The 24,479-nt window shown below is 32.5% G+C and overlaps 1 protein-coding gene across 1 annotated transcript in view; it reads left to right on the top strand.

The window, feature by feature from the left end:
* Positions 1-485: 485 nt before the first annotated feature.
* The window catches only part of Hfm1 (helicase for meiosis 1), a 96,812-nt gene continuing 72,818 nt past the window's right edge, over positions 486-24,479 (top strand). The window contains exons 1-10 of the mRNA XM_058585152.1: positions 486-579; positions 5,518-5,630; positions 6,869-7,175; positions 15,742-15,998; positions 16,259-16,306; positions 20,579-20,649; positions 21,093-21,225; positions 22,105-22,256; positions 22,814-22,891; positions 23,099-23,257. Coding sequence (XP_058441135.1) covers positions 509-579; positions 5,518-5,630; positions 6,869-7,175; positions 15,742-15,998; positions 16,259-16,306; positions 20,579-20,649; positions 21,093-21,225; positions 22,105-22,256; positions 22,814-22,891; positions 23,099-23,257 — 1,389 coding nt within the window. The 5' untranslated portion in view covers positions 486-508. The remainder of the gene's footprint in view (positions 580-5,517; positions 5,631-6,868; positions 7,176-15,741; positions 15,999-16,258; positions 16,307-20,578; positions 20,650-21,092; positions 21,226-22,104; positions 22,257-22,813; positions 22,892-23,098; positions 23,258-24,479) is intronic.

Here is a 24,479-nt window from a genome sequence, read left to right as displayed (position 1 = left end):
TTCCACCTTTATTTTGAAGCAAATTCCTGCATAGGTACATAGTTGTATTAGAGGTACACACATTCACAATAAATTGTAATATCTTAACTCAAAAATAATACTATAAACAAAGTATTAACCCAAAAGGAGCAGTTAATTTTGTGTTATTGAAGAGGACAAATTTAGAGAAGTCTTTGAAGAAGAAATGACATTTAACCTATACTTTGAAGAATGGACAAGAATTTGCCAGGAAGAAAATATTCTAAATATTGGTGCAGTATGAAGAAAGGGGTTCAAAATGTGAAAATATATGAATGAGTAGAGAATACAGTATGTTGATATTGAAATGCTTTGAAAGTCACAGAAGTTGAAACTGTAAGACTCATCTGTGGTTATATTTTAAAGGATGTTCTGAGAAACTAATGATTATAGTTTACTTATCCATAAATATTTTCTCCATCTTTGTAAATAAAATATAAACTACCTTTTCTATATCTTGTAGATTTATGACAAAGTCCAGTTTTCAAAGATGTCAAAACTGAATGACTGCTTGTTTTCTGTGGATAGTTTGTTTTTTGAAAACCCAGATGAAATTGAAAAGTAAGTCTATCTCAAGGGCTAATAATATAGTATATTATTTTAGAGTTTGAAAAAAATTAGGGATTTTATTTTCTTTCTGATAAATACACAATTAAAAATGGCAGATCAACAGAATGACTGTATATTTAGAAACATGGAATTCAGATTCACTGGTAAGTAAGGTTCAGCATCTTAAATGTTATAGTTTTAAAAATTCAATTAATTCCTGCCAGTTTTATGTTCATTTGCTTTAAATTTCTAATTTGTTAAGTTGTTATTGACTAAAGTAAAGACTGGAAATAATGTCAAAGAGTAGCTGAGAACAAGAAGTGATGACACGTTTTGAAAACAGAATGAGCATGTACCAAAGACTAACTATGATAAGCGTATTTAGCACAGGCAATGTGTAGGGATGGAAATAAAGATGTGAGACCATGTAGATTGCTCTCAATTCTGAATTTTATATGTATTTGTTATAATAACCTATTTTAATGAAACCCCCTTATTGCTTTCACTCATTCATTCTAATAGTAATTCAAATATTGATTGAATGCTGAAAGGATATAAAAAGAAAGAAACTCACTTCTAAAAGTTAAAATCTAATTGAGTTTAAACACACATATGGGAAGTCATTAATAAATAATCTGACTATGTAAATCATGATCCAGACTGGAATACTTTTTTTTAACCACATATTTCAATATTCTGTATTTAAACTCATTACATAGTATGATATAACATATCCGTGACTCATATTCTGGTTTTTTTGGACACAGAATCAGTATTTGAAATATTCTATGGTGAGTTATAAAGGAAATACTTTTAAATATTAAAAACTTATGAAGGTGGTGGTGGCAATGATGATGAAGGACAATAGTTTGTTCTTGTTTGAGAATTGTGGTTAGCTCCTTTTAAGAGTATGAGAAAGTAGAAATATGTCACTTGGGAATTATTTTTAATTAATTTTTTATTTATATATGACAGCAGAATGCATTATAATTCTTATTACACATATAGAGCACCATTTTTCATATCTCTGGTTGTATACAAAGTGTATTCACACCAATTTGTGTCTTCATACATGTACTTTGGATAATAATGTCCATCACATTCCACTATCATTTCTAACTCCATGCCCTGTCCCTTCCCTTCTCACCCCTCTGCCCTATCTAGAGTTGTCTATTCTTCCCATGTTCCCTCTCCCTACCCCACTACCAGCCTCCTTATATCAGAGAAAACATTCGGCATTTGGTTTTTTGGGATTGGCTAACTTCACTTAGTATTGTCTTCTCTAACTCCATCCATTTACCTGCAAATGCCATGATTTTATTCTCTTTTATTGCTGAGTAATATTCCATTGTGTATATATGTACAGACTGGAAAACTTTTGAGAGTAAAAAAGTACATCCTGCTGGAGCAGCAGGAGTAAATCAGGACTGTAAGTCAGTGTATTAGGATTAGGGTTAGGCAAATTTCGGAACATATGATTGTTCTAACAATAAAAAATTAAAAATGTATGCAAAATGATTAATATTTATGCAATAAAATTTCAGATTTGGAAGAAAGTAACCTTTAGCCAGATGATCAGGTCAGGCTTTATGGTAGTGGGGAGAGGCTTCAGGAGTCTTTGAAATATCTGATAATTCTTTGGACACAGAGGAAGTAGGCATTGAAGGCCTACTGTTAAAGGGGAAAAAAAAAAAGGAATGAAGATGGGACAAGTCACAGTACTTGAGGGGATAGTATATAGAAGTTTTTTAGAGTAGATGGTTCATAAAGGAGACAAATGGTGCATAGAGTTCTAAAGTTGAGCATAGATTGTGGTGGGTGTTAAATGCTGTATAATTCTCTATGTGTTAAAAGCTGTGGAATTAAATCAACAAACATTTCCTGAATAGCACACCTAATTATATAAAGCACTGTGCTAAGTACTGCTTATATAAATGGAAATAAAAGCAAAGCCCTTGGATATTTACAATCTAGAAACAGTATCAGACTAATTAGCTATTTCTATCTATTATCTGTATACATACATACACACACAATACAATGAGAAGTATGAGAAATATTGTGGATTCGGTGTATAAAAAGATGGGGAGAAAATCTTTGAGAACCTATGGAAATTTCTTGGAAAAGGTAGAATTTGAAGTAGGTTTTAAATGAACTTAAACTCTAGTGCCTAGAAAAGCACCTGGCATGTGCTAAACAGTTGTTGAATGGATTAATGAATGAATAATAGTAGAATTTCTATAGGTGGATATGGGTATGAGGCTGAGTACAAGGTCAGGAAGAGTATAGAGTTTATCTTTTTAAATTTTTTTTTTAGGGGGGGAAGGTGGCACTGGTGATTGAACTATTTAGTTACATCCCCAGTCCTTTTAAATTTTATTTTGTAAGACAGAGTCTTGCTAAGTTGCTGAGGCTGGCCTCAAACTTGGAATCTTCCTGCCTTAGTCTCCTTAGTGGGGTAGGGAGAGGGAACATGGGAAGAATAGGATTACAGGTGTGTACCCAGGCCCAGCAGTAAAGGATGTATCTTTGAATAAAGATGAGGAGGCACAGAATGTGTTATCTGTTTGGTATTGTACTAGCTTTCCATCACTGTGACAAAATACTTAAACAAAGCAAAAGTTTATTTTATCTCGTAGTTTTGAGGAGTTTGGTCCATGGTCATTTGGTTTGTTGCTTTTGGGCCTATTGTGAGGCAATACATCTTGGTGGGAGCACCTGGTGGAAAAAGCCCTCACCTCATGGCAGCTGGGAATCAAAGAGAAGTGAAAGGGTCAGAGTCACACTCTCTCTCAAGGCCATCCCTCTGATGAGATAAATTCCTCCCCCTGGGCTCCATCTCTTAAGTGTTTCACCACCTCCCAATAGTGTCACAAGCTGGTAAGCTAGCCTTTTAACATATGGGCCTTTGGAGGACACTTATCCAAACCTTAACAGGTAGTTCAGTTTACCCTAAACCTAAAGGTATGTGTAGGAGAATTAAAACTGTAAGGTACTCTAAATCCCTTGGGAAGTTTGTCATTATCTGAAAGCCACTGAAGAATTTTGAATAGAGTACTATGATGAAAATGATTCTAAATTAATGTAAGAATGTGTAAGGTGTATTAGAGAGAAAGCCTGGAGGCAGTGAATTCAGTTAAGACACTGTTGTTCTCAATCAGATGTAAGTTGATTAGGATCTTAATTACAATAGTGACAATGGAAATACAAAGAAAATGATGAATTTCAGAAGCATTAAAAGGAATATGTATCTATATATTATGAATTAAAAAAGATTATGCTATGGTTTGGAGTTGGTGACTGGGAGAATGATGGCACCTCTATAAAAAAAGAGGGAAATCATAAGGAAGATTTAATTTTATGAGGAGACTGAATAGTAGAGCTATATGTATACTTCTTATATCCCGTTATTCTCTTTCTTGGATTTTCTGGAATGGTCTCTATATAGAAAAGAGTTAACATAACAGGCCTAAATGACTATCCTTGCAAAGCCTGTTTGCAAGGTTGCCCTTTGGTTGGAATCTGAGAACAGATTTCAGGAAGGTTCCCACCATTAACTGATAACAGTGGCTCACTGTGCATAAACTGTTTATACAAATAATGTGGTTTATGTGAACACCTGCTTTTCTTCTGGGATTCTGGAATTTATATGTCAGACAGGGAATGCTTGGGGGTGATTAGTCCCCAATAAACCCTGACCATTGAGTTCCAAATGAACTTTCCTCATTGGTAACATTTCATGCATGTTGTCACAATTGGTTATTTAATGTGACCCTTGTGTGGAGAGGACTTTTGGAAACTTGTGCCTGGTTTCCCTACGACTTTGCCCAATTGCTAGGAGTAGGACTCAGCTAGGAAATCGTTGAACTGGGTGTGATCTTAGGAACCCTCTGTCATAGTCCTGAATTTCAAATGCTCTGGTATTTGCTCAGTCTCTCAGACATTGTCAAATAATGTTGTGGATTTTTTATTTGAAAAATATAGTCATAGTAGCTATGTGCTAGGTACTAAGAGGGACAGAAAATTCAAAGATTAAGTCTCTTACTTGGGAAACTTAGTACAATAAATGAAAATAAATTAATCTTAAAATGCTTGGGATTCAGTGTAGGCAGTATATATTTTTTTTTCCTCAAGTTTTTCCTGTCACCTAGCACTTACTTTTTATCTTAATGAAAGCAAGTCAACTTTGATTGGTAAAGATATGTTAAAGCAGTATCAGTTAATAAGGTCACAGCTGAAATGTATGGACAGGTAAAGATGCCAATAGGGTGGCAAAAATCTCATCAATTACCATTGGCTTATAAAGAAATTTCCAGTTTCAACCAATTTCTTAGAGATTTTGTGGTTGCATATGGTTTTGAACCAAGTATTTGGGTTAGGACATTAATTTTCACTCAAGTTGTAGGAATACTCAAGAATACTAATAATGGAGTGATTTACCCAGTAAAGACCCATGATTATAGGTAAGATGTATCATAAGTAATTTGTTACATGTAATAGTTAAAGTGCAGAGTTTGAGAATGATTTAGTACTTTTTAAAAAGTTGGAATAGGTTTAAAATTCCTATCACTGGCATTTCAATTAGAGAAAATGAAGTGGAACTATTGCCATTCCTATTTAGGTAGCATATCTTACATGCAGTATTATTAATTTTTAAAAATATTTTTATAGTGGATGGACACAATACCTTGATTTTATTTTTATATGGTGCTGAGGATTGGATCCAGTGCCTCACACGTGCTAGGCAAGTACTCTACCAACTGAGTTCCAATCCCAACTCCAGTCCCCGTATTATTAATTCTGTGACACACAAGGGAAAAAAGGTTGAGAACATTGCTGTATTAGAGATAAATCATAGTGGTAATAGAAATTGAGTAAAGTTTAATAAATACATGTTTCTGATTGTAGATCTTTTTAAGCATGTATTCACATTTTTTATATTTTATATAGCTATCCAGACAATGAAAAATCATTGGATTGGTTTCTCCCTCCTCCTCCATTGATTTCAGAAATTCCAGATACTCAGGAATTAGAGGAGGAAATAGAAAGTCATAAACTGCAAGGTAAGTTTTCATATATTTGTTGTGAAACCAAATGCATGCAGTTAATGTCAATATAAAAAACCTAGTAACACATGAAAATATTAATTCCTTTATTTTAATGGAATAAAATGAGAGTCAAAGACTTCTCTTATTCAAAATAATGCTCACCAAACCTTATGATCTAACACATTTACCTTCTCCATACATATATACACATATGTGTGCATAGTACATAATGTCCTATCACATACTTGTTCTGACTATTGTTCAGTGAATATTTGTTTCTCTTTAACCATTAAAACTCCTGTCACTGCTCTTCAGTTTTGCTCTTTTCTAATTGGTAAGATCTTCTGGGAGACAGATCTTTATGTGAAAGAACAAGATAACAGAAGATTATACATGTTGAGACCATTTTTTTAAATCTTGAGGAATGCTTAAACAATATGTTATCTAATATGATGTTACTGGTAAAATTTTAATCTTAAATTGGTAATTTCATGCATAAATATTTTAATATTAAGCTTATAAGTTACATGATTTATATATAAATAGATATATGTATACTCTTGAATGTATCAAATACTATACTTCATGTATGGTATACATCTGGTGTAATATTTATAAATAGACGGTAAAGCAAATTTAAGCTCTAATAAGACTTCTGAACTTCCTCTAAACATCTCATAGATTCTGGGGAAAAAAAAACTCTAAAGAAATGTTTAAAATTCTATCACTCTGATGAAGATATTTCTTTATCTTGATTTTAGAAGCAGGATTACAAATTTAAAAAAAGCACTGTGTCCTATATTTTAATACTGGATCATATTCATTAAGATTTTATATGATTGACCATTGTATTTCTGTGTGTAAATTATTTATATAAAATTTTACATCCTCATAATTACTTGTATAAGTATGCCATTTTTAGTAGCCAAAATAGTTAAATATTAAAATTATTACTACTTATGTCATCAGGATTTAAACCTATTTTATAACATAGATGCTGTATAAATTTTGAATTTAATCTTAATAATTCTGAAGTAATTTCTAAGTTGCTTTCAGAAACAACCTGGTATTTCGAAGCCATATATGGTATTATAGAGTATCTTGTTATTATACTAATACTTTTCTTGACTTTCATATTTAACAAAAAAAATTTAACTAGTAAACTTTTAAAAATTAATTAAATTTTTCATTATTATATTGAAAATGTGTTTTAATGAATAATATATAATAACCAATATATTCCTCTTTTGTAGGTCAAGAAAATAATCCAAAAATGTTAATGTCAAATTTAAAGATTACTAATGAAGACATAAATTATATTTCACCAACACAAAAATTCCAGTTTCCCTCTTATAAATATGAATATGATTATCTAAATTTAGGAGTAGCAGGTATTAATGACTCATCACATGTTGCTGGCAAGCTGACATATGGTTCTTCTCAGAAATATACAAACCACATGGGCACCAAGATAGCACCTGAGGAAACTGTTCCTGATGATGCAAAATTAGGTAACGTTATAGAGGAAAAGGGAGAGAGCACACCAGCATTTCGAAAAAGGTAATTAATTAAATGTAATAAATAACATTCAGTGAATAAAGTGGAATATTAATGTGTTCATCCAAAAATATTAAACATGATAGATTCTGAATGAGAAAAACAGTAATAACAAAGTATTATACATTAAACATTCTGTTATATTTGGGATTCTAGATTTTTACCTTTAAGGACCTTACAATTTAGTGGGAAGCATAGATACATAACTAAAAATAATTGACTAAATACTTCATAGTATGACAGTTATTTTCATGAAGTAGTTATATTGTTAGAGCAGAGATTGTTAAACTTTTTATCATAAGTACCCCATTGCATTTAAAAAGTATTGAAGATTCCCAAAGAGTTTTTATTAAGGTAGGTTATATATATCAGTATTTAATCATATTAGAAATTAAAACCAAAAAATTAAAAAGTACTTATTTACTAATTCATCTTAAACTCATACTAAACCTACTACCGATTAATCTAATTAATGAATTTTCAGTTAAAAAGACTTTTCCTACATGAAATGTAGGAAATATATATAAAAAAAAAAGAAATGTAGGAAATAATGTGTTAACAATACATTAGAGGAACATATTAAAAATAATGTATTGTATACTAATGGTCCCTGACATAGTGATGGTTTGACATAGGACTTTTTGACCTTATGGTGGTGTGAAAGCAATGTGCATTCAGTTGAAACTGTACTTCAAATTTTGGACTCTGATCTTTTTCCATGTTAGCAATATATGGTACCATACTTTCTCACTGAAACTATGTGGGCAACAGCAGAGAGCCATAGCTCTCTGTCAGCCACTCAGTAACCAGGGTAAACAACAGATAATCTACAGTGTACTGTGTTACTAAGCTGCAATGTTCATTAAGTTAGATATAGTAAGTGCATTTTTGATTTATGATTTTCAGCTTATGATAAGTTTATTGGTACATAACCCCACTTTAAGTCCAGGAGCATCTATGTACATAATAGAATACTATTGAGCCATAAAAAAACCTAGGAGGGGCTGGGATTGTGGCTTAGTGGTAGAGTGTTTGCCTAGTATGTGTGAGGCCCTGAGTTTGATTCTCAGCACCACATATAAATAAAATAAAGGTACATTTATAACTAAAATAAATATATATTTTTTAAAAACCTAGGAAATTTTGTCATTTGTGGCAACACGAATGAATGTAGAAGACATTATGTTAAGTAAACTAAGCCAGGCACAGAGAATCAAATAACACGATCTCCCTTGTATGTGGAATCTAAAGAAGTCAAACATAGGGCTGGGTATGTAGGTCAGGAAGAGAGCACTTGCCTAGCATATATGAAGTTCTGGGTTTGATCCCCAGCACTGCAAAAAAGAAAAGAGGTTGGTTGAACTCTGAAATGGAGAGTAGAATTGCAGTTATCAGAGTCTGGGGGAGATGTGAAGGAGGAATGCAGAGGTATTGATGAACAAAGTTGCAGTTATATAGAAGTTCTGGTGTTCTGTTGTGTAGTAGCTGCAGTTAATAGTAATGTATTGTATAATCCAAAATAGCTAGAAGAGAATGGTCTCATTCCAAAGAAATGATAAATGTTTGAGGTGACAGATTTAATAATTACCTTGATTTGGTTACTACAACTGTATATTTGTATCAAAATATCACTTTGTACCCCATAATTATATATAATTACCAGTTATCTATTAAAATTAAAAAATTAAGTTCTATTTTCTAAAACAAAAAAATAGTTTAGTGAGAAAAGTGGCATTGTTTTATATTTTTGCAATATAGTTGGATTCTCATTTATGTCTTTTAAGTCTGTCGTGATGTCTTGTGACTTGGCTTAGTAATATTGTGAAAATAATTTTGATTTAATGGACTCCCTGAAAGAGTCCCAGACTGTTCTTTGAAAACAGGTGTCCTGGAACATTTAACATGAGGACATGATCTACCCCAATCAGGGAAAGCTTTCTTGAGTAAGTGGTGTTTACACTTAACCTTAAAGAAAAATAGAAGTAAACTAGGTGAAAATAAAGAGGGAGAGTGTTAATAGCTAGAAAGAATAGAATGTACAGAAGTCCTGAGATAGCACAGAGTTAAGCAATTCTTTGCAAAAAGTTCCTTTAGTTTGAAGTAAGAGAATGCTGAGAGGTAAGGTATGAAGGAACTAAGCCATTCAGAATCTTATAGACCATGATCAACATCTTGTACTTTAAGGCCATGTTTCTTAAATTATAGCCCCTAGACACACTGTATTGAGGCACCTAGAATGGTTTTTAAAATTTTAGATTTCTGGGTCCTACCTTAGACCTATTAAATCATAATTTTAGTAAAGATGAGAATGGGATCTAGAAACTAATTTTAAACAAATTTTCCAGATGATCATATTGTATACTAAAGTTTGAGAATCATTTTCCTAAAAATCCATGCAAAGGAGTGAAATTAGATTTTCTTTTCCTTTAAAATTGATTTTGGCCCCAGTATGGTGGACAAACAAGAAAGGAGTTAGAATATATTGTGAAGAGTCAATTAAAAGGTTATTATATTGGTGTAGGTGGGAGAGAAGTCTTGACCTAGGACTTTGATAGCGGAAATGAAGAGAGTCCAAAGTTATTTAGGAGGTACAATCCCATGGGACTTAAATGATTACTATTTGTGAGATCTTAAACCTACATTTCTAGTTTGAACCAGAATAATGAAGAATGGTGGGCCCTTAAGTAATATTAAAAAAAAAAAAAAAAAAACCTTAAAGAAAGATTAGATTTAGGGGAACGTGATGAATAGATTTGGACATGTTGATTTTAGGTATTTATAAATTATGCAGACAGATAATTGAATATATAGGTTCAAGATTCAGAAGAGATCTAGTTTATAGTTTTTGTTCTATGACATAGATGAGGTTATCTGTCATTTTGAGAGAATAAGTAGGGCATTATGAAAGATTGGGAAGAATAGGAAAAATTATGGAGATTAGGAAAGCAATCTAATTAGACTAATGCTAGATACTATAAATGATGCTGGATATTATAAAAAGAACAGTTGAGGTAACTATGATTTCTTATATCAGATTTAATAAGTTATAATTCAGATAACATGAAATTCACCCTTTTGAATGCACAAACTCATTGGTGTTTAGAATACATATAGTTGTACAGCCATCATTATTTAATTTTAAGACATATTCATTACCCCCCACCCAAAGAAACTTAATATTAATAAAGTTCTACAAAATTATTCCTATTAAAGAATGCCAACCAGGAAAGCAGGGTGCCCAGACTCCTTACCTCTCTATGTGCCTGAAAAACTCAGGTGTTTCTACAACCCAGTCTCTATAGGTTCATTTGCCAGAATGACTTAAATCTCAGGAAAACACATTTCTTGCATTTACTGGTTTATTATAAAGGATACAACTCCAAATAAAGAAATTCATAGGGCTGACTATTGGGGATGGGGTGGAGTAAGCCTCTGTGAGTGTGCCACCCTGTCGGCACCTTGATATGTTCACCAACTCAAAAGCTCTCTGAGCACCATTGTTTCTTTTAACAGAGGTCCCATTATATGAGCATGATTGATGAAATGATTTGTCAGTGGCAATGAACTTAATCTCCAGCCCATCCTGAAGGTCAAAGGGGAAAGAGTAGGGAGACCAAAAGTTTCAACCAGCTAAGCACATGGTTGGATGGGAGAGAGAAGAGAAAAAAGGGAGAGAGAGAAAGGAGATCAGAGTCCTTCTGGGGCACACCTCCAATGACTAGAACACCTCCCACTGAGCTAAAAGTCTCCATTATGTCCCAGTAGCTGGGGATTTGACCTTTAACACTTGGGCTTTTGACCCAAACTACAGCATTTCTGACCCAAACTACAGCATTTCTGAACTCTTTATTTTACTCCATGGACTAATATATGCTATTTTTATGCTAATCCTACAATGGAGCTTTGTAGTTTAAATTAAGAAGTGTGAGTCTTCCAATTTTGATCTTTTTTTTCAAGACTGTTTTGGCTATTCTGTGTTCTTTGCATTTTCATATGAATTTTAGTATAAGAAGCCAGCTGGTATTTTGATAGAGATTGTGTTGAATCTGTAGATCAACTTGAGGAATCTTACCATCTAACAATTTAAAATCTTCCAATCTAGGAACATGAGTTGTCCTTCCATTTTTAAAAGTTTTCTTTAATTCTCTCAATTATGTTTTAGTTTTTCAGTGGATAGTTTTATACTTATGTTGTTAAATTTATTCTTAAGTATTTTATTTTTTTGCTGTTATTTTACATGGACTCTTTTTTTTCCTTAATTTTTTTCTTCAGATTTTCCATTGCTAGTTTATGAAAATATAATTGTTTTTTGTATATTGACATTATATCCTGCAAGCTTGTTGATGATGACTCTGAATTTTAATACTAATCACCTGCTCCAAAGTAGTACTTTTTACCCATTCTTATTCCACTGCCTTGCTGTAATTATTTAAAAAAATCATTCAGGAGTGAGGTTTTGTGATGTAAGTATGATAAAAATAATAAAGTGGATAAAAGTTGTCAGAATCAAAATGGAGTCACTTGTGTCAAACCCTAACAAAAAGGGAATAGAGAGGTCATAAAGAAGGGGATCTCTCACACAGTGGCCTATGATAAAAACTGTTATGAGTACTCTGAAAACCACAACCTTGCATAAAGGCATTAAGATACCACATCCTTACACAAAGAATACTTTTGCAATGACATTTGCCCAACAATTTGTCAGCCTTGAGCTGACACTGCTCTTCTTATTAATCCTTGCTGAGGACAGTTGTTTCAGTGCAACTTATTAACCTTATTTTACCTTTCAAAAGCCTTGCCATTCTTTTCCTCTCTGGTATGCATATGGTTTGCCATTACTCCAAGTAAATTCATTTCTTTGTAGAGCCTCTTGCTCTGTTTTTTTTTTTTTTTTACTATTTTAAAGTTTTATTTTATTTTTGACTGACACAATTGTTGTAGATATTTATGGGATACCATGTGATATTTTGATACATATATACAACTGTGTAATGATCAAATTAGGGTAATTAGCATATCCATCACTTTAAACATTTAATCATTTCTTTGTGATGAGAGAAATTAAAAATTAAAATCCTCTCTTCTAGCTATTTTCAAATAGATGATATATTATCATTAACTATAATCACCCTATTATGCAATAACACATCAGAACTTGTTCTGTAACATTGTATCCATTGACCAATCTCTTCCCATCCTACTCCTATACCCTCCCCAGCCTTTAATAACCAATATTCTATTCTCAATTTCTATGAGATGAATGTTTTTATTTCACATGAGCTCATGCTGCATTTGTCTTTCTGTTCTTGGCTTATTTCTTTTAACACATTGTCTTCCAGGTTCATCCATGTTGAAATTGACAGCATATCATTATTTTTATAGATGAATAGCATTCCATTATAAAGTCCATTTTCTCATCCTCTGGAAATGCAGTCTATCTTCTTTATCCATTGATCCATTGAATAAATGTGAAATGCTTCATGAATTTGTGTGTCACCTTTTCTTCTCTGTACCATTCCAATTTTAGTATGCATGTGTTCCTCTGTGAATATTAACATCCCAGACCAAGGGGTTGCAGTCTTTCCCTCTGCAGATGTCTGGCATTCTCCTTTGAATGTGAATTCTTTGCTTCACCTCCAAAGACATCTCACCCTGGACCTTTCTCTTCAGCATTTCTCCAGTGTTTAAGCTCCATATTGCAGAAAGCTCAGTCCTTATCCCCGGTGCCAATACAATAACGAGGACATGGTTTTGAGAAAAAGGAAAAAGGTTTATTGCTTTGCTAGCAAAGGAGAAACACAGGGGACTTCTGTCCCAAAAGCTGTGATTCTTGCTGTGTTTTTTTAAATTAGTATTTTTGGGTTTATTTTTGTTTGTTTGTTTTTGTATCAGGGATTGAACCCAGGGGTGCTTAACCACCGAGCCACATCCCCAGCCCTTTTTGTTTTTTTTATATAGGTACAGAATATTGCTAAGTTGCTTAGGGTCTTGCTAAGTTGCTAAGGCTGGCTTTGAACTTGTGATCCTCCTTCCTCAACCTCCCAAGTGGCTGGGATTACAGACATGTGCCACTGTGCCCAGCTTCTGTTGTTATTTTTATATTAACAGGAGAAGCAGAGTTTAGAATATTGGTAAGAAAGTGGCCATGGAATTTAAGTCCACAAAAGGTAGACAAGAAAAGAAAAAGGGAAGATAGCTTAGGAAAAAATAGATTAATTACAGTTAACTTGTTCTTTGAACTCACTGGTTCCTTGAGCAAATAAACTAACAGAATAAAAGTTTGAAGTTAGAAAATAATATATCAGAATCATTATTCATCAGATTATTGAGAGGAAGGGCAGTTTGGGATAATGACAGACTCTGGTGAGACAGTAGATGACTGAGGTCATGTGAAGGAGAATGCCTTTGGAAATGAATTTTCTGAGGAATTGAGAGATAAGGATTTTGAATGGGTTGTCTCCATGAATGTTGCAGTAGCACAGAATATTGGCAAAATTCTGAAAGCAAGAGGAAAGTATTCTAAAGTGACCAGAAGGTTGATAAGTGATATATGCTATTAGGAAGTGGCATAGATGAATAGTGTAGATTACTATTGTGAGAGTGGAAAAATGATCTAGATTTGGAATAGAGAGGAAAACACTCTCAATCTTCAAATACATTGAATGTGAGAGAATTCGGAGTTTCCACTTAGGGGTTTTCTTAAGAAGCAATAGTTTTCTAGGGCAGAGCCACATTGTTTGTTTGTTTGTTTGTTTGTTTATTTTTAAGGCCAGGGATAATAAATAATCAATGAGGAAGTGAAGGACCTAGGGGAGTTTATTAAGTGGGAGTTCCAGAGGATTTAGGAAGATTCTGAGGTCCAGAGAATTTTGGTAACTAGAATGTAGATAATGTCTTTACAGTTTGTAAAACTTATTTCAAACTCTTACTAACTTTAAAATCACACAGCTACAAAGCAGAGGAGCTTTAAACTTAAACCTAGGTCTGTCTGATTCTAACCAATATTACAGCATATTGCAGGGAATCATACTATAGCTTGAATATCCTTGTTCCCAGTACAATATATATTATCTAAGATTATCTGCTTTTGAATTTTCCATCTTCAAAGATAAAACATTAGAGGATGCTAAAATACATTTTTCAAGTTTTTTCAAAGACTTGTTCTTATACAAAAGCATATCATTATTACAGAGTAATTTGCAAATTATTTCATGTTTGCATAGTATTTAAGTATCATTTCTTATAGAATTCTGTAAGTCTGATACCTTATATCATCCCCATTACTTATTCTATAAGATGTAAGTGTTATATTGGAAACCTTAATGATTACTACATCTCTTGAGGCTATTTTGAACAAATTACTGTGGTAGATTTTCTTTTGATCAAATATAATACAGTCATAAAGATGATGTCTCCTTGTTTTTCAGAACTTTGCCAAGAAATATTTTTTACACTAGAGTTATTATTAGATAGTGTTTGGGATGATTTGATCTGCTAATACACTTAGTTTACTACTTTTCCTCTTTGGGGGGATGATGTAGGCTAGGGTATAAACCTGGAATTGACTGGCAAGTAAAACTGAATGAACTGATACTTTCTGTGAAGCTAAATGTTATTGATAACAACTTTTAATTCATGACAAGTATGTTGATTTATTCCTATAAATTTAATACATGTGTTAATATATTGTTATATCGAATCACTTTAGTAAAATATAACTACTATTAGGTGAATTACCTTTTTGTGACTATATTGTGTGGCCTTTTCCCCTCCCTTTAGCACTTTTCTGACTTACTCAGCAGTCATTAATTATCTTGTTGTGTACAGCTTATCCCCAAACTTAGTGGCTTAAAAACAACAATAAATGCTTTTCTCATTGTTTCTGTAAGTTAGGAACTTAGGAACAATTTAATTGGATGTTTTGCCCTGGGGTCTCTCATGAGAATGCATAATATTGGGAACCTCTGAAAGAGCTATAATCAGAATTTTAGCACAGTCTGTGGTCATCTGACACTTGACAGGGGATCTGCTTTCATGGTGGCTCATTCACCTTGGCTGACAAGTTGGTGCTGGCTCTTGACAGGAAGCTTCAGTACCTATCCACATGGGCCTTCTTCATAAGGTTGTTTGAGAGTTCTTAGGATATGGTGTTATTGATAGAGTTCCTTCACAGAATGAGCCATCTAAGAGACTATGTGAAAAGGACAATGTCTGATGTCTTTGTCTTTTTGACCTAGCTTTGGAAGTCACACACTTGGACGTGCAGTACTCTACTAGTTACAAAGGCCAGTTCTGATTAAATGATTCAATTTGTTGCAGACTGCAAGAGTGTGAAAAAAAAAGGAGGCAAGGATCATTGAGGCCATCTTAGACACTGGCTACCACAGATGGATTTATCTGAGTTTTAGGAAAATGAAAATATGTATATCCATAGTAAATTTAAAAAGTCACATTTTAGGAGATTGATTGAATTTTTTATTTTTATGGGCATGTTTAAAGAGACAATTTAATGCTATCTTTAATATTCTAAGCAACTGTTACAGGTAAAAAACATGTGGTTCTTTTTCAGATTATTTAAAATATGTGACAGTATGCATGGAGGTACTTATTCTAATAACAGTGCAAACTTGGACTCTGGAGTTAACTCAGTGAAAATTATTCAAACAGAAATGAACAAGGAGAAATCATGGAACTGTAGCAATAATAAGCAAAAACCTCAATCAAACATGTTTATAGCAAATGAAGCTTTTTCATCTTCTGAAATTGGAGATGACATACTCAAAGTACCATCATTTTCACTTGCATCCCAACCTCATAATATTCAAGGTGATTTCTTGCTTTTTCATTTGGTTTTATAAAAATACAAATTAATCTACATTTTGTAGCATAGAGAAAATACAAAATTATAGTATATTTAAGTGGGTTATCTATGTGCAATTTCTGCCTTTCTTTATTATGTTGCATTATTTTTTGGCTGTGTTCTACTATTTTTGCCTATGTTCTCAAAAAAAAAGTTGTGTACGTTTTATTGAAGCAATTTTTTTTGTAGAAAAAATTTAAAAATATTCATCTATGATTTTTTTTAGGGGTAACCAGAAGTGGTATAGGTTCCTTGAAGGCTGTCACAGAAATTCGTATCCTTTAAATTATTTTACAACATATTTGATATTGTGAAATCACATTATTAAAATATTGTTTCATTGTGTTCCTGTGCATTTGTTTTGGTTACAAAGAAAAAATGAAAAGTGTATCTTTTGAGTCATGTAAGAGATATATGTGTATGATAGTGCTATTCCAAGTGTGGTCTGTGTTCTGGTGCCAGCTTAAATTGTATGTACCAGTAGAAGACAAGGTAAATACAGAAATCAGATTTGTATTGTTGGCAGAACTCTGGTCAGCTTTACTTACACATAGATACAGATAATATCTTATGTTTTGGATAAGATCAACCATAGTGGATTAAACTGAGTAGGGGAAATGGAAAGAAATGGACTTTTTGTTAATTGGGTACATTTTTACAAATCTAACATTTTTGAAAGAACCTAGTTTATACATATAATCCAACTTACATGTTTGGCCATTTCTAGTGCAAATATTTTGGGTGTATTCTGATGGTAATATCTTCTTTGCCTCTTAATACCCTGTGCATGTCAATTTTATTACAACTTACCAGCTGTTTATGTGTTTCCTCAAGACTTAAGACTTAAGAACTCCTTGAAAGCAAGGGTTGTGCTTTATCTACTTTCCCATCTCCAGATACATTTAAAGGCAGATAAAGTAAAGCACATAAGTAAGAAACCTTGTAGGCAGAAAAGTCGCCATGAGCAAGAGGGAGGGTAAAAAATTGTTTGGAAATAACAAGCATTCCAGTTTGATTAAAGATATAAAAGAAATAGGAAATAATCCTGGATAGGTATCTTAGGATCAGATCATTTAATGCCATAAATACCAACATAAAGAATATTTTATGTTTTTGTTTTTAAACTCCTCCTTAACTCTATTGTTATATAATTAACAGGTAAAAACTGTATATATTTGAAGTATGCAATGATGTTTTATTATTATTTTACAGTCTGAAAATGATTACCATAATCAATATTTCTGTCACCTTATGTATTTGCCTTTTGGTATATGGGGTAAGAATACTTAGGATCTGTTCTCTTAGCATTTTGTTTTTATTTTTTTATTTAAAAAAAAATTTTTGGAGATAAAGTCTTGCTATGTTACCCATGCTGGTCTTGAACCCCTAGGCTCAAACAGTCCTCCTGCCTTAGCCTTTCAAGTATCTGGGACTATAGCTACATGCCATCATGATCTTGTTTTGTTTTTTAATATTTATTTTTTAGTTGAAGTTGGACACAATACCTTTACTTCATTTATTTATTTTTGTGTGGTGCTGAGGATTGAACCCAGGGCCTCACACGTGCTAGGTGAGCGCTCTACTGCTGAGCCACAATCCTAGCCCCATGCCCTTGTTTTTATTTTTAATAAATTTATTAAACAATGAAGATAAACCATGTAAGATTTTTGAGCAGGCAAGCTAACTCATCTAAACTATGCTTTATGGAATTAGTGACTCACAGCTGAGGAATGTTGTAGAATTCACAAAAGTTATGGTTTGGTTAGCAAAACAAAAAGTGAATTCCAGATATTGGGAAATCTAGGCAATAGTGACTCTAGTCCCAAGTACTCAGAGGATCATTTGAGGCAATTCTGAAGTATGATTAGAAAATATTTTCCTGAACACTTATGAAAAGTTGTATCCAATGCAGATAACTAAATTGGGTTAAAATGGGGGAAGGCCGACATGATATTAAACTTCAGACGTAGTCAGTCTTTAGCACTGCTCTTCAGCACCATGTCTCAATCCTGCTGCACTTCTCTCTTGTGATCTAAATAAAATGGAACATAGGAAATAGATTAGTAAAAAGCATGTTTAAAGATAGTTAAATAACTATTTGTATAACTGGACTTTCCATAGTATGGCACTACCTTCTTAAGACTTTTAGAGATTTTCATGCTATATATTAGCTTAAGTGGTTCTGTAGTTTAGGTATCTTTGTTAGTTAAGACTACTATGTATACTTCTGTTCATTGATTTATTGTCAAAAAATTTCATTTGCTATAAAACTGAAGTACTATGGTTTATTGTTTCTGAGTGTGTACAGTAGAAGACTGAAGGCTATTCCTGATAATTTGAGTTTGTGGATTACTTGGACACAATATATTTGCTGATTCTTTTCCAATATTTTACAATATTTGAATATTCAGGACAGTAAGTTTTGTCAGATTGATCCTGTCACAGTATTCTTGTCATTTTCAGTTCTAGAGACAGTTTTACCCTTTATAACATATAATTATAGTGCCGCTACTTAGTTTGTTAAAAATTTTTTTTGAGTGTTGATAATGATGATAAATGATGTTAGTGATTGAGTTTTTTCATGAGCTGGGAAACTGATTCTGCACCTACTCTGAATCAAAGATTCATTTTTGTTAATATAAATTGATGTATAACTATCTAATGAGAGAAAAACAGTATGATACCTACTTCTGGGCTTGTTATGAATAAATATTTTAGGAGAAAAGACGTATCTTGAAGGAAAAATGAGATTCCTTCAAAATATGATGGATTGACAAATTCAAAATTTCATTTTTATTTTGGAATATATATTCTAACATGCATAACAGAAAGTAAAATGAAAATTTCTAAATTAATGGCTTGACTTAATGCAATCATATATTAACTGAGTTACTGTGTGTCAGGCATTGTTCTAGGTATTTGGGATATATCAGTTAAGAAAATAGACAGTAAATCCTTGTCTTTGGAGAGTTAACCTTGGGATAAGGGTGGGGAAGAAGATAGATCTGAACAATTATAATAGTATATAAATAAGTCATATAGTATTTTAAAAGGCAATGAGTACTATGGAAAAAGAAAAATGTAGAGCAGGGTAAAGGAGGGTTTAATTGGGACTGCTGGATTTGAGGATTCAGGATGTAGAATTAAATAGAATAGTTAGGATAGGGCATCATGAGAAGGTACAATTTAAGCAATTAAAGGAGGTGAAATAGCCAAAGAAATTTGGAAGGAAGAATAATCTAGGCAGGGGGAAGGCTTCATGGAAGGTATATGACTGATGTTTTCAAAGAACGTCAGTATAGGTGGAGGAGAGGAATGGGAGTGGGGGCCAGTAGTAGAACATGGAATCAGAGAAATAAAGGCTAAATCAGGTGCAGGAAGAAGCAGTAGTAGGGTGACAAGACTACATAGCTGTCCACATCAAGAGAAAGATGGGTTTTTAGCAGAGTCATATAATCTGAGCTTTAAAAGGATCACTAGAACAATCCATGAATTCTTATGTATCTTCTTAAAAACATACTGCTTACATAATTTTATGTTTGAGTTTTCAGATATATTATCTGTCATATCATCTATTAGAGTATAAAGTCTCTATGGTAGGAACTCATTTTCTTCTTTATTTACAGTTTTCTAAATTGAATAATGCATCATGCTTATAGTGTTTAATAAATGTAGTTAACTAATAGTGATTCAGAATAAGAAGAGTGCTGTAAAATCTCTTTCAAGCTTGCAATAGATTCTCACCTTGGAGAGATGTTTATTCTTTAATCTATTAATTTTAAAAACATTTTCATGGGCTGGGCCCAGTGGCAGATGCCTGTAATCCCAGCAGTTTAGGAGGCTGAGGCAGGAGGATCATGAGTTCAAAGCCAGCCTCAGCAAAAGTGAGGAGCTAAGCAATTCAGTAAGACCCTGTCTCTAAATAAAATACAAAAATAGGGATGGGGATGGGGTTCAGTGGTCAAGTGACCCTGAGTTCAATCCCTAGTACCAACAAGAAAAAAACTTTTTCAGGGGATGATTTAAAGAATGATTTAAATTCTTCCTGAGGAGCCAGTATGCTTATAATTCAGTTATAATTATCAGAAACAAAGGGTTTCATTTCAGGGTTAGGTGACCAGAAATAAGACATTATCTAATGAAGCACAATCAACAATCAATAATTAGTGAAATTTGAAATATTAAAGAAGTAAAAATAAAGTAGCCTCGTCAAAGTGTACTGTGGAAAAGATAAACTAGAAGCAAAGTTCTGATAGACTTAATCTCTGTATATTTGCATCTCTTCCATCATATTTAACTTTCAAGTTATAAGCCTTATGTAATCTCTTATTTCCCCATAGGGACTTCATAAGTTCTTTGTAAAACAGAGTGGGAGTGGAGACTCTAATAAAAACTGTTAATTTCTTTCTTAAGAAAATAGAAATGTGAAAGCCTCATTATTAAATGCTGTTGGAGTCAATATCAGTTTAACTGAAGTTTAAAATCAAATCAGATGTAACCTGTTTTTAAATTTCTGAAATATTTGACTCCTTAATGTTATTCAAAGCGGCAAAATTTAGAAGTATTTTCAAAGAATTCCCATATTTCAACTATATACAGTCCAAAGCCTTTGATGATGTAAGTATCTTATAATTATTTACTTATCTTCCTCTTCTCACCAGGTTATATGCTCTCTAAGGAGAGAGACTAGATTACATTTTGGTTCCCAGTGCCACATTCAGTGACTAGTACCTTATAGAAGCTCAGAAAATGTTTGTTAGATACATATATACAATTCTCACAGGTAGATTAATTTGTAATTGTTAGATTTATGAGAATTTCTCTAGAAGATAAAGGAATGATTTTTTTCTATGTCTAGCATATCACTTTGATAAATAAAAGAGATTAAATATTAATAGTATTATTTTTGATGGTGGAGGTTCTGGAGCAAGGTTACAGTTTTAATAATTGAATGTTTGTATTATTATTCCTTAGAGTCTTCCTAAGACATATTTTCTAACAAGTTGAGAATGTGTGTGAAAATTTTGATGTTACATAATTGATTAAATTTTATTTTTTAGCTTCTTTATACAGATAGAAATTTTGTAATTTGTGCTCCAACTGGTTCTGGAAAAACTGTAATGTTCGAACTAGCTATAACAAGATTGTTAATGGAAGTACCATTGCCATGGTTGAACATTAAAATTGTTTACAGTAAGTATATATTGTAAGAATAGTGATTAATTATAATAAAAGCTCAGTAAAGCAAAAATGAAGTAAATTCAGCTCAGTCATAGGCATTATTATTTGATATCCCATACATTTTTAAAGAAACTGATTTTATTTATTTATTTGTGTTGCTGGCGGTCAAACCCAGGGCTGTATGTATGCCAGGCAAGCATTCTATCACTGAGCTATGCTCCCAGCTCTAATAAATTCTCCTTCTGGGTTTTTTTTTTTTTTTTTTTTTTTGGTGGTGCTGGGTATTGAACCCGAAGTCTTGCACTGCTAAACAAACACTACCATTAACCTATACATCCAGCCCTCCATATATTTTTAATAGATATATTACAATTGGTTTTGTCTGTTCCATTAAATTCAAAACACATTTTCTCAGAGTTATAAATAAAAAGTCATATTTGAATTGAGGATTTTAACTTCACATGCTTGTTTTTTAAAGGTCAGTTAAAATGAACAAAATAAACATTTATAATTCTAGAAATTTACATAGATGCCTCTGCTCTCCTGTTCTGGGTATGTATTTTTTTAAATTTCCTCAAAGTAGTATATATACATGGTTTAAAAACACAAATATTACAAAAAGCCTTATAATGAAAAGCACTAATGTTCTGCACTCAGCACCCCCCCACCTCTCTCTCCACTCTTGGCTATAAGTTCCTGAGTAATTATTTCTATTTATCTTTAGTTCTTTTTGGTGATTACCTTTTTATCTCTAAATGATATACCTAAATTACTAACTTTTAATTTGTCAATATTAGTACCTAGATATATACTTTTGTCCTAATTTTCTTAACTAAAATTTGCGAAAATAATTTTAAAATTGCATTTATATTAAAAAATGTATCATTATAGTGGCACCAATAAAATCCCTATGTAGTCAGCGTTTTGATGACTGGAAAGAAAAATTTGGACCAATTGGATTGAATTGTAAAGAACTCACTGGAGATACAGTTATAGATGACCTATTTGAGATTCAGCATGCCCATATTATTATGACAACTCCAGTAGGTATTATTTATCCTTTATTATTTCCTTGGTTTATTAGAAAATATCTGTTTCTTTTCATAAGAAGTTCAAAGAAAATACAAAGTAGAAGCATATATTTGCAAAGTAAAAAAGTAATAGTATTCAAGGTACAAAAAAATTACCTACAAAAACATAAGTAAAAGACAAATGGCCAATAGGAAAAATGGACAAAGAATATCCAATTTGTTATTGTTGATAATTTATAATCATATTTATTCCTCTTATTTTTTTGCCCAAGTATTATGTATTATAGAGGGAGTACCTTGGTAGAGTTTAAAAGTATGTAATCAGACAGTGAATTTAAGTGTTGTGTGGTTAAATTTAATAAAAGAATTGAAGGCCTAGTTTTAAAACACTGACCAAACTATCAAAATTCAAATTTTTAATCTTTAAATCTTTTTCAGAATACTTTTAATGTATCAATCAAACCTTTACCTGTCATTTGTATTATGTCATGGTAAAATTTTTGTTGATGTCCTAAACAGTACTTATTATAATTCCTTATCACATTAAACTACTTGCACTTTTTCTGTAGGAGAAATGGGATAGCTTGACTAGGAAATGGAGAGACAACTCTTTGGTTCAACTGGTGCGACTATTTCTCATTGATGAGGTATTGAACACATTATTCACTTTCAGAGATAGCATAAAAAGATGTTTAGAAAGAAGACAACTTCAATGTTTGTTTAATTGCTTCTAGGGGAAATTGCTGGAAAGTGCCCATTTTCTCAAGGAAAAATTTTAATTTCATTGTACATTTTAGTTTATTAAATAGATTGTAGTCTTACAGCTAATGATTCTTTCTTGATTTCTTGTATAGGTACATGTTGTAAAAGATGAATATCGTGGTCCAACTCTTGAAGTTGTAGTCAGCAGAATGAAAACTATACAGTCTTTATCTCAGCCTTTAGAAAATACTAGCACTTTTATCCCAATGAGATTTGTAGCTGTGTCTGCAACAATTCCAAATGCTGAGGATGTAAGTTAGAATTTCAATATACCATCAGGGTTTTTGTTTTATGACTGGTGAAATGTTTAGTTATTTTGATCTTAGAGAACAGTGAGGGTTTTTTTTTTTTTTTACCAGTCACTTATGTTGTAGAAATTTATGGTTAGATTTCTCAGATACAAAAATATGGTCGTTCAAGTTTAATATTTTTAATAGAAGGCTGTTGTTAGCTAGTATCTAAAAGTCTTAATTTTATGGATTTCATCCACCTGTCATAACTTGACTAATAACATGGTCATTATAGCCAGCTGTCTCTAATTGTATAGAAAAGTATAGTAGAAATAAAAATAATTGCTGAGATGATTATAACTCTCCCCCCAATTCTATATGCCTAGCATTGCAGTAAGCCAAAATGATTGATGCAAAAGTGAGAACATATGGAACTTGTCCTTGAGGAGGATCTCATGGTTAATGGTAGAATGACATGTAAAGAAATAGTTGCATGGAGTATTATACTTCCTATAATGAATATACAACTTAATTTGTATGTGGAGGGGTACTAGAGCTTGAACTCCCGGGGCTCTACCACTGAACTACATTTTGACATGCTGAAATTTGTGTATCCTTTTAAAATTTATTATTTGAGACAGGATCTCCATAGGTTGCTGTGGCTGTCCTTGAATTTGTAGTTCTATTACTTCAGCCCCCTGAATGGCTGGGATTACAGGTGTGTACCACTGTGTCCAGCCTTTTTCTTTAATTTTTAGGCAAACTTCTTGAAAAATGATAGTTTCACTCTACTTTCTTACTCCTGTTTACTTGTCAGCCTACTATAATGTAGCTTTTTTTTCTCCAACACTTCTTAGAAAAAATACCTCCTGTATTTGCTCTTCCAATGGAAAATTTTGTCTTTATCCTTAAATTGACACAGTTAATAATTTTCTTATTCATGAAATGAAAACTTGATTTGTTCATATTCAAAAATAATATATAAAAATTTAAAGTTTATAAAAACAGTAAAACTAATACCCAGACTTTGTCCTTTCAAACGTTTACATGTGCATCAGTCTGTTTTCCATTGTTATAACAAAATACCTGAGGCTTGGTAATATGTTTTTTTTAAGGAGGTTTATTTAGTTTACAGTTTTGGAGTCTGAAAGTCCAAGATTGGGTGACCTCATCTGTTCATCCTGGTGAGGGCCCTACTGGCTACGTCATAACATGGTGGACAGTATCATGGCAGGAGTATGCC

This window comes from Marmota monax, unplaced genomic scaffold, assembly GCF_021218885.2.
Source record: "Marmota monax isolate L192 unplaced genomic scaffold, Marmota_monax_Labrador192_F-V1.1 WCK01_AAM20220418_F8-fsc00070, whole genome shotgun sequence".
Classification (NCBI taxonomy): Eukaryota; Metazoa; Chordata; class Mammalia; order Rodentia; family Sciuridae; genus Marmota; species Marmota monax.
This window is presented reverse-complemented; position numbering and strand designations above follow the sequence as displayed.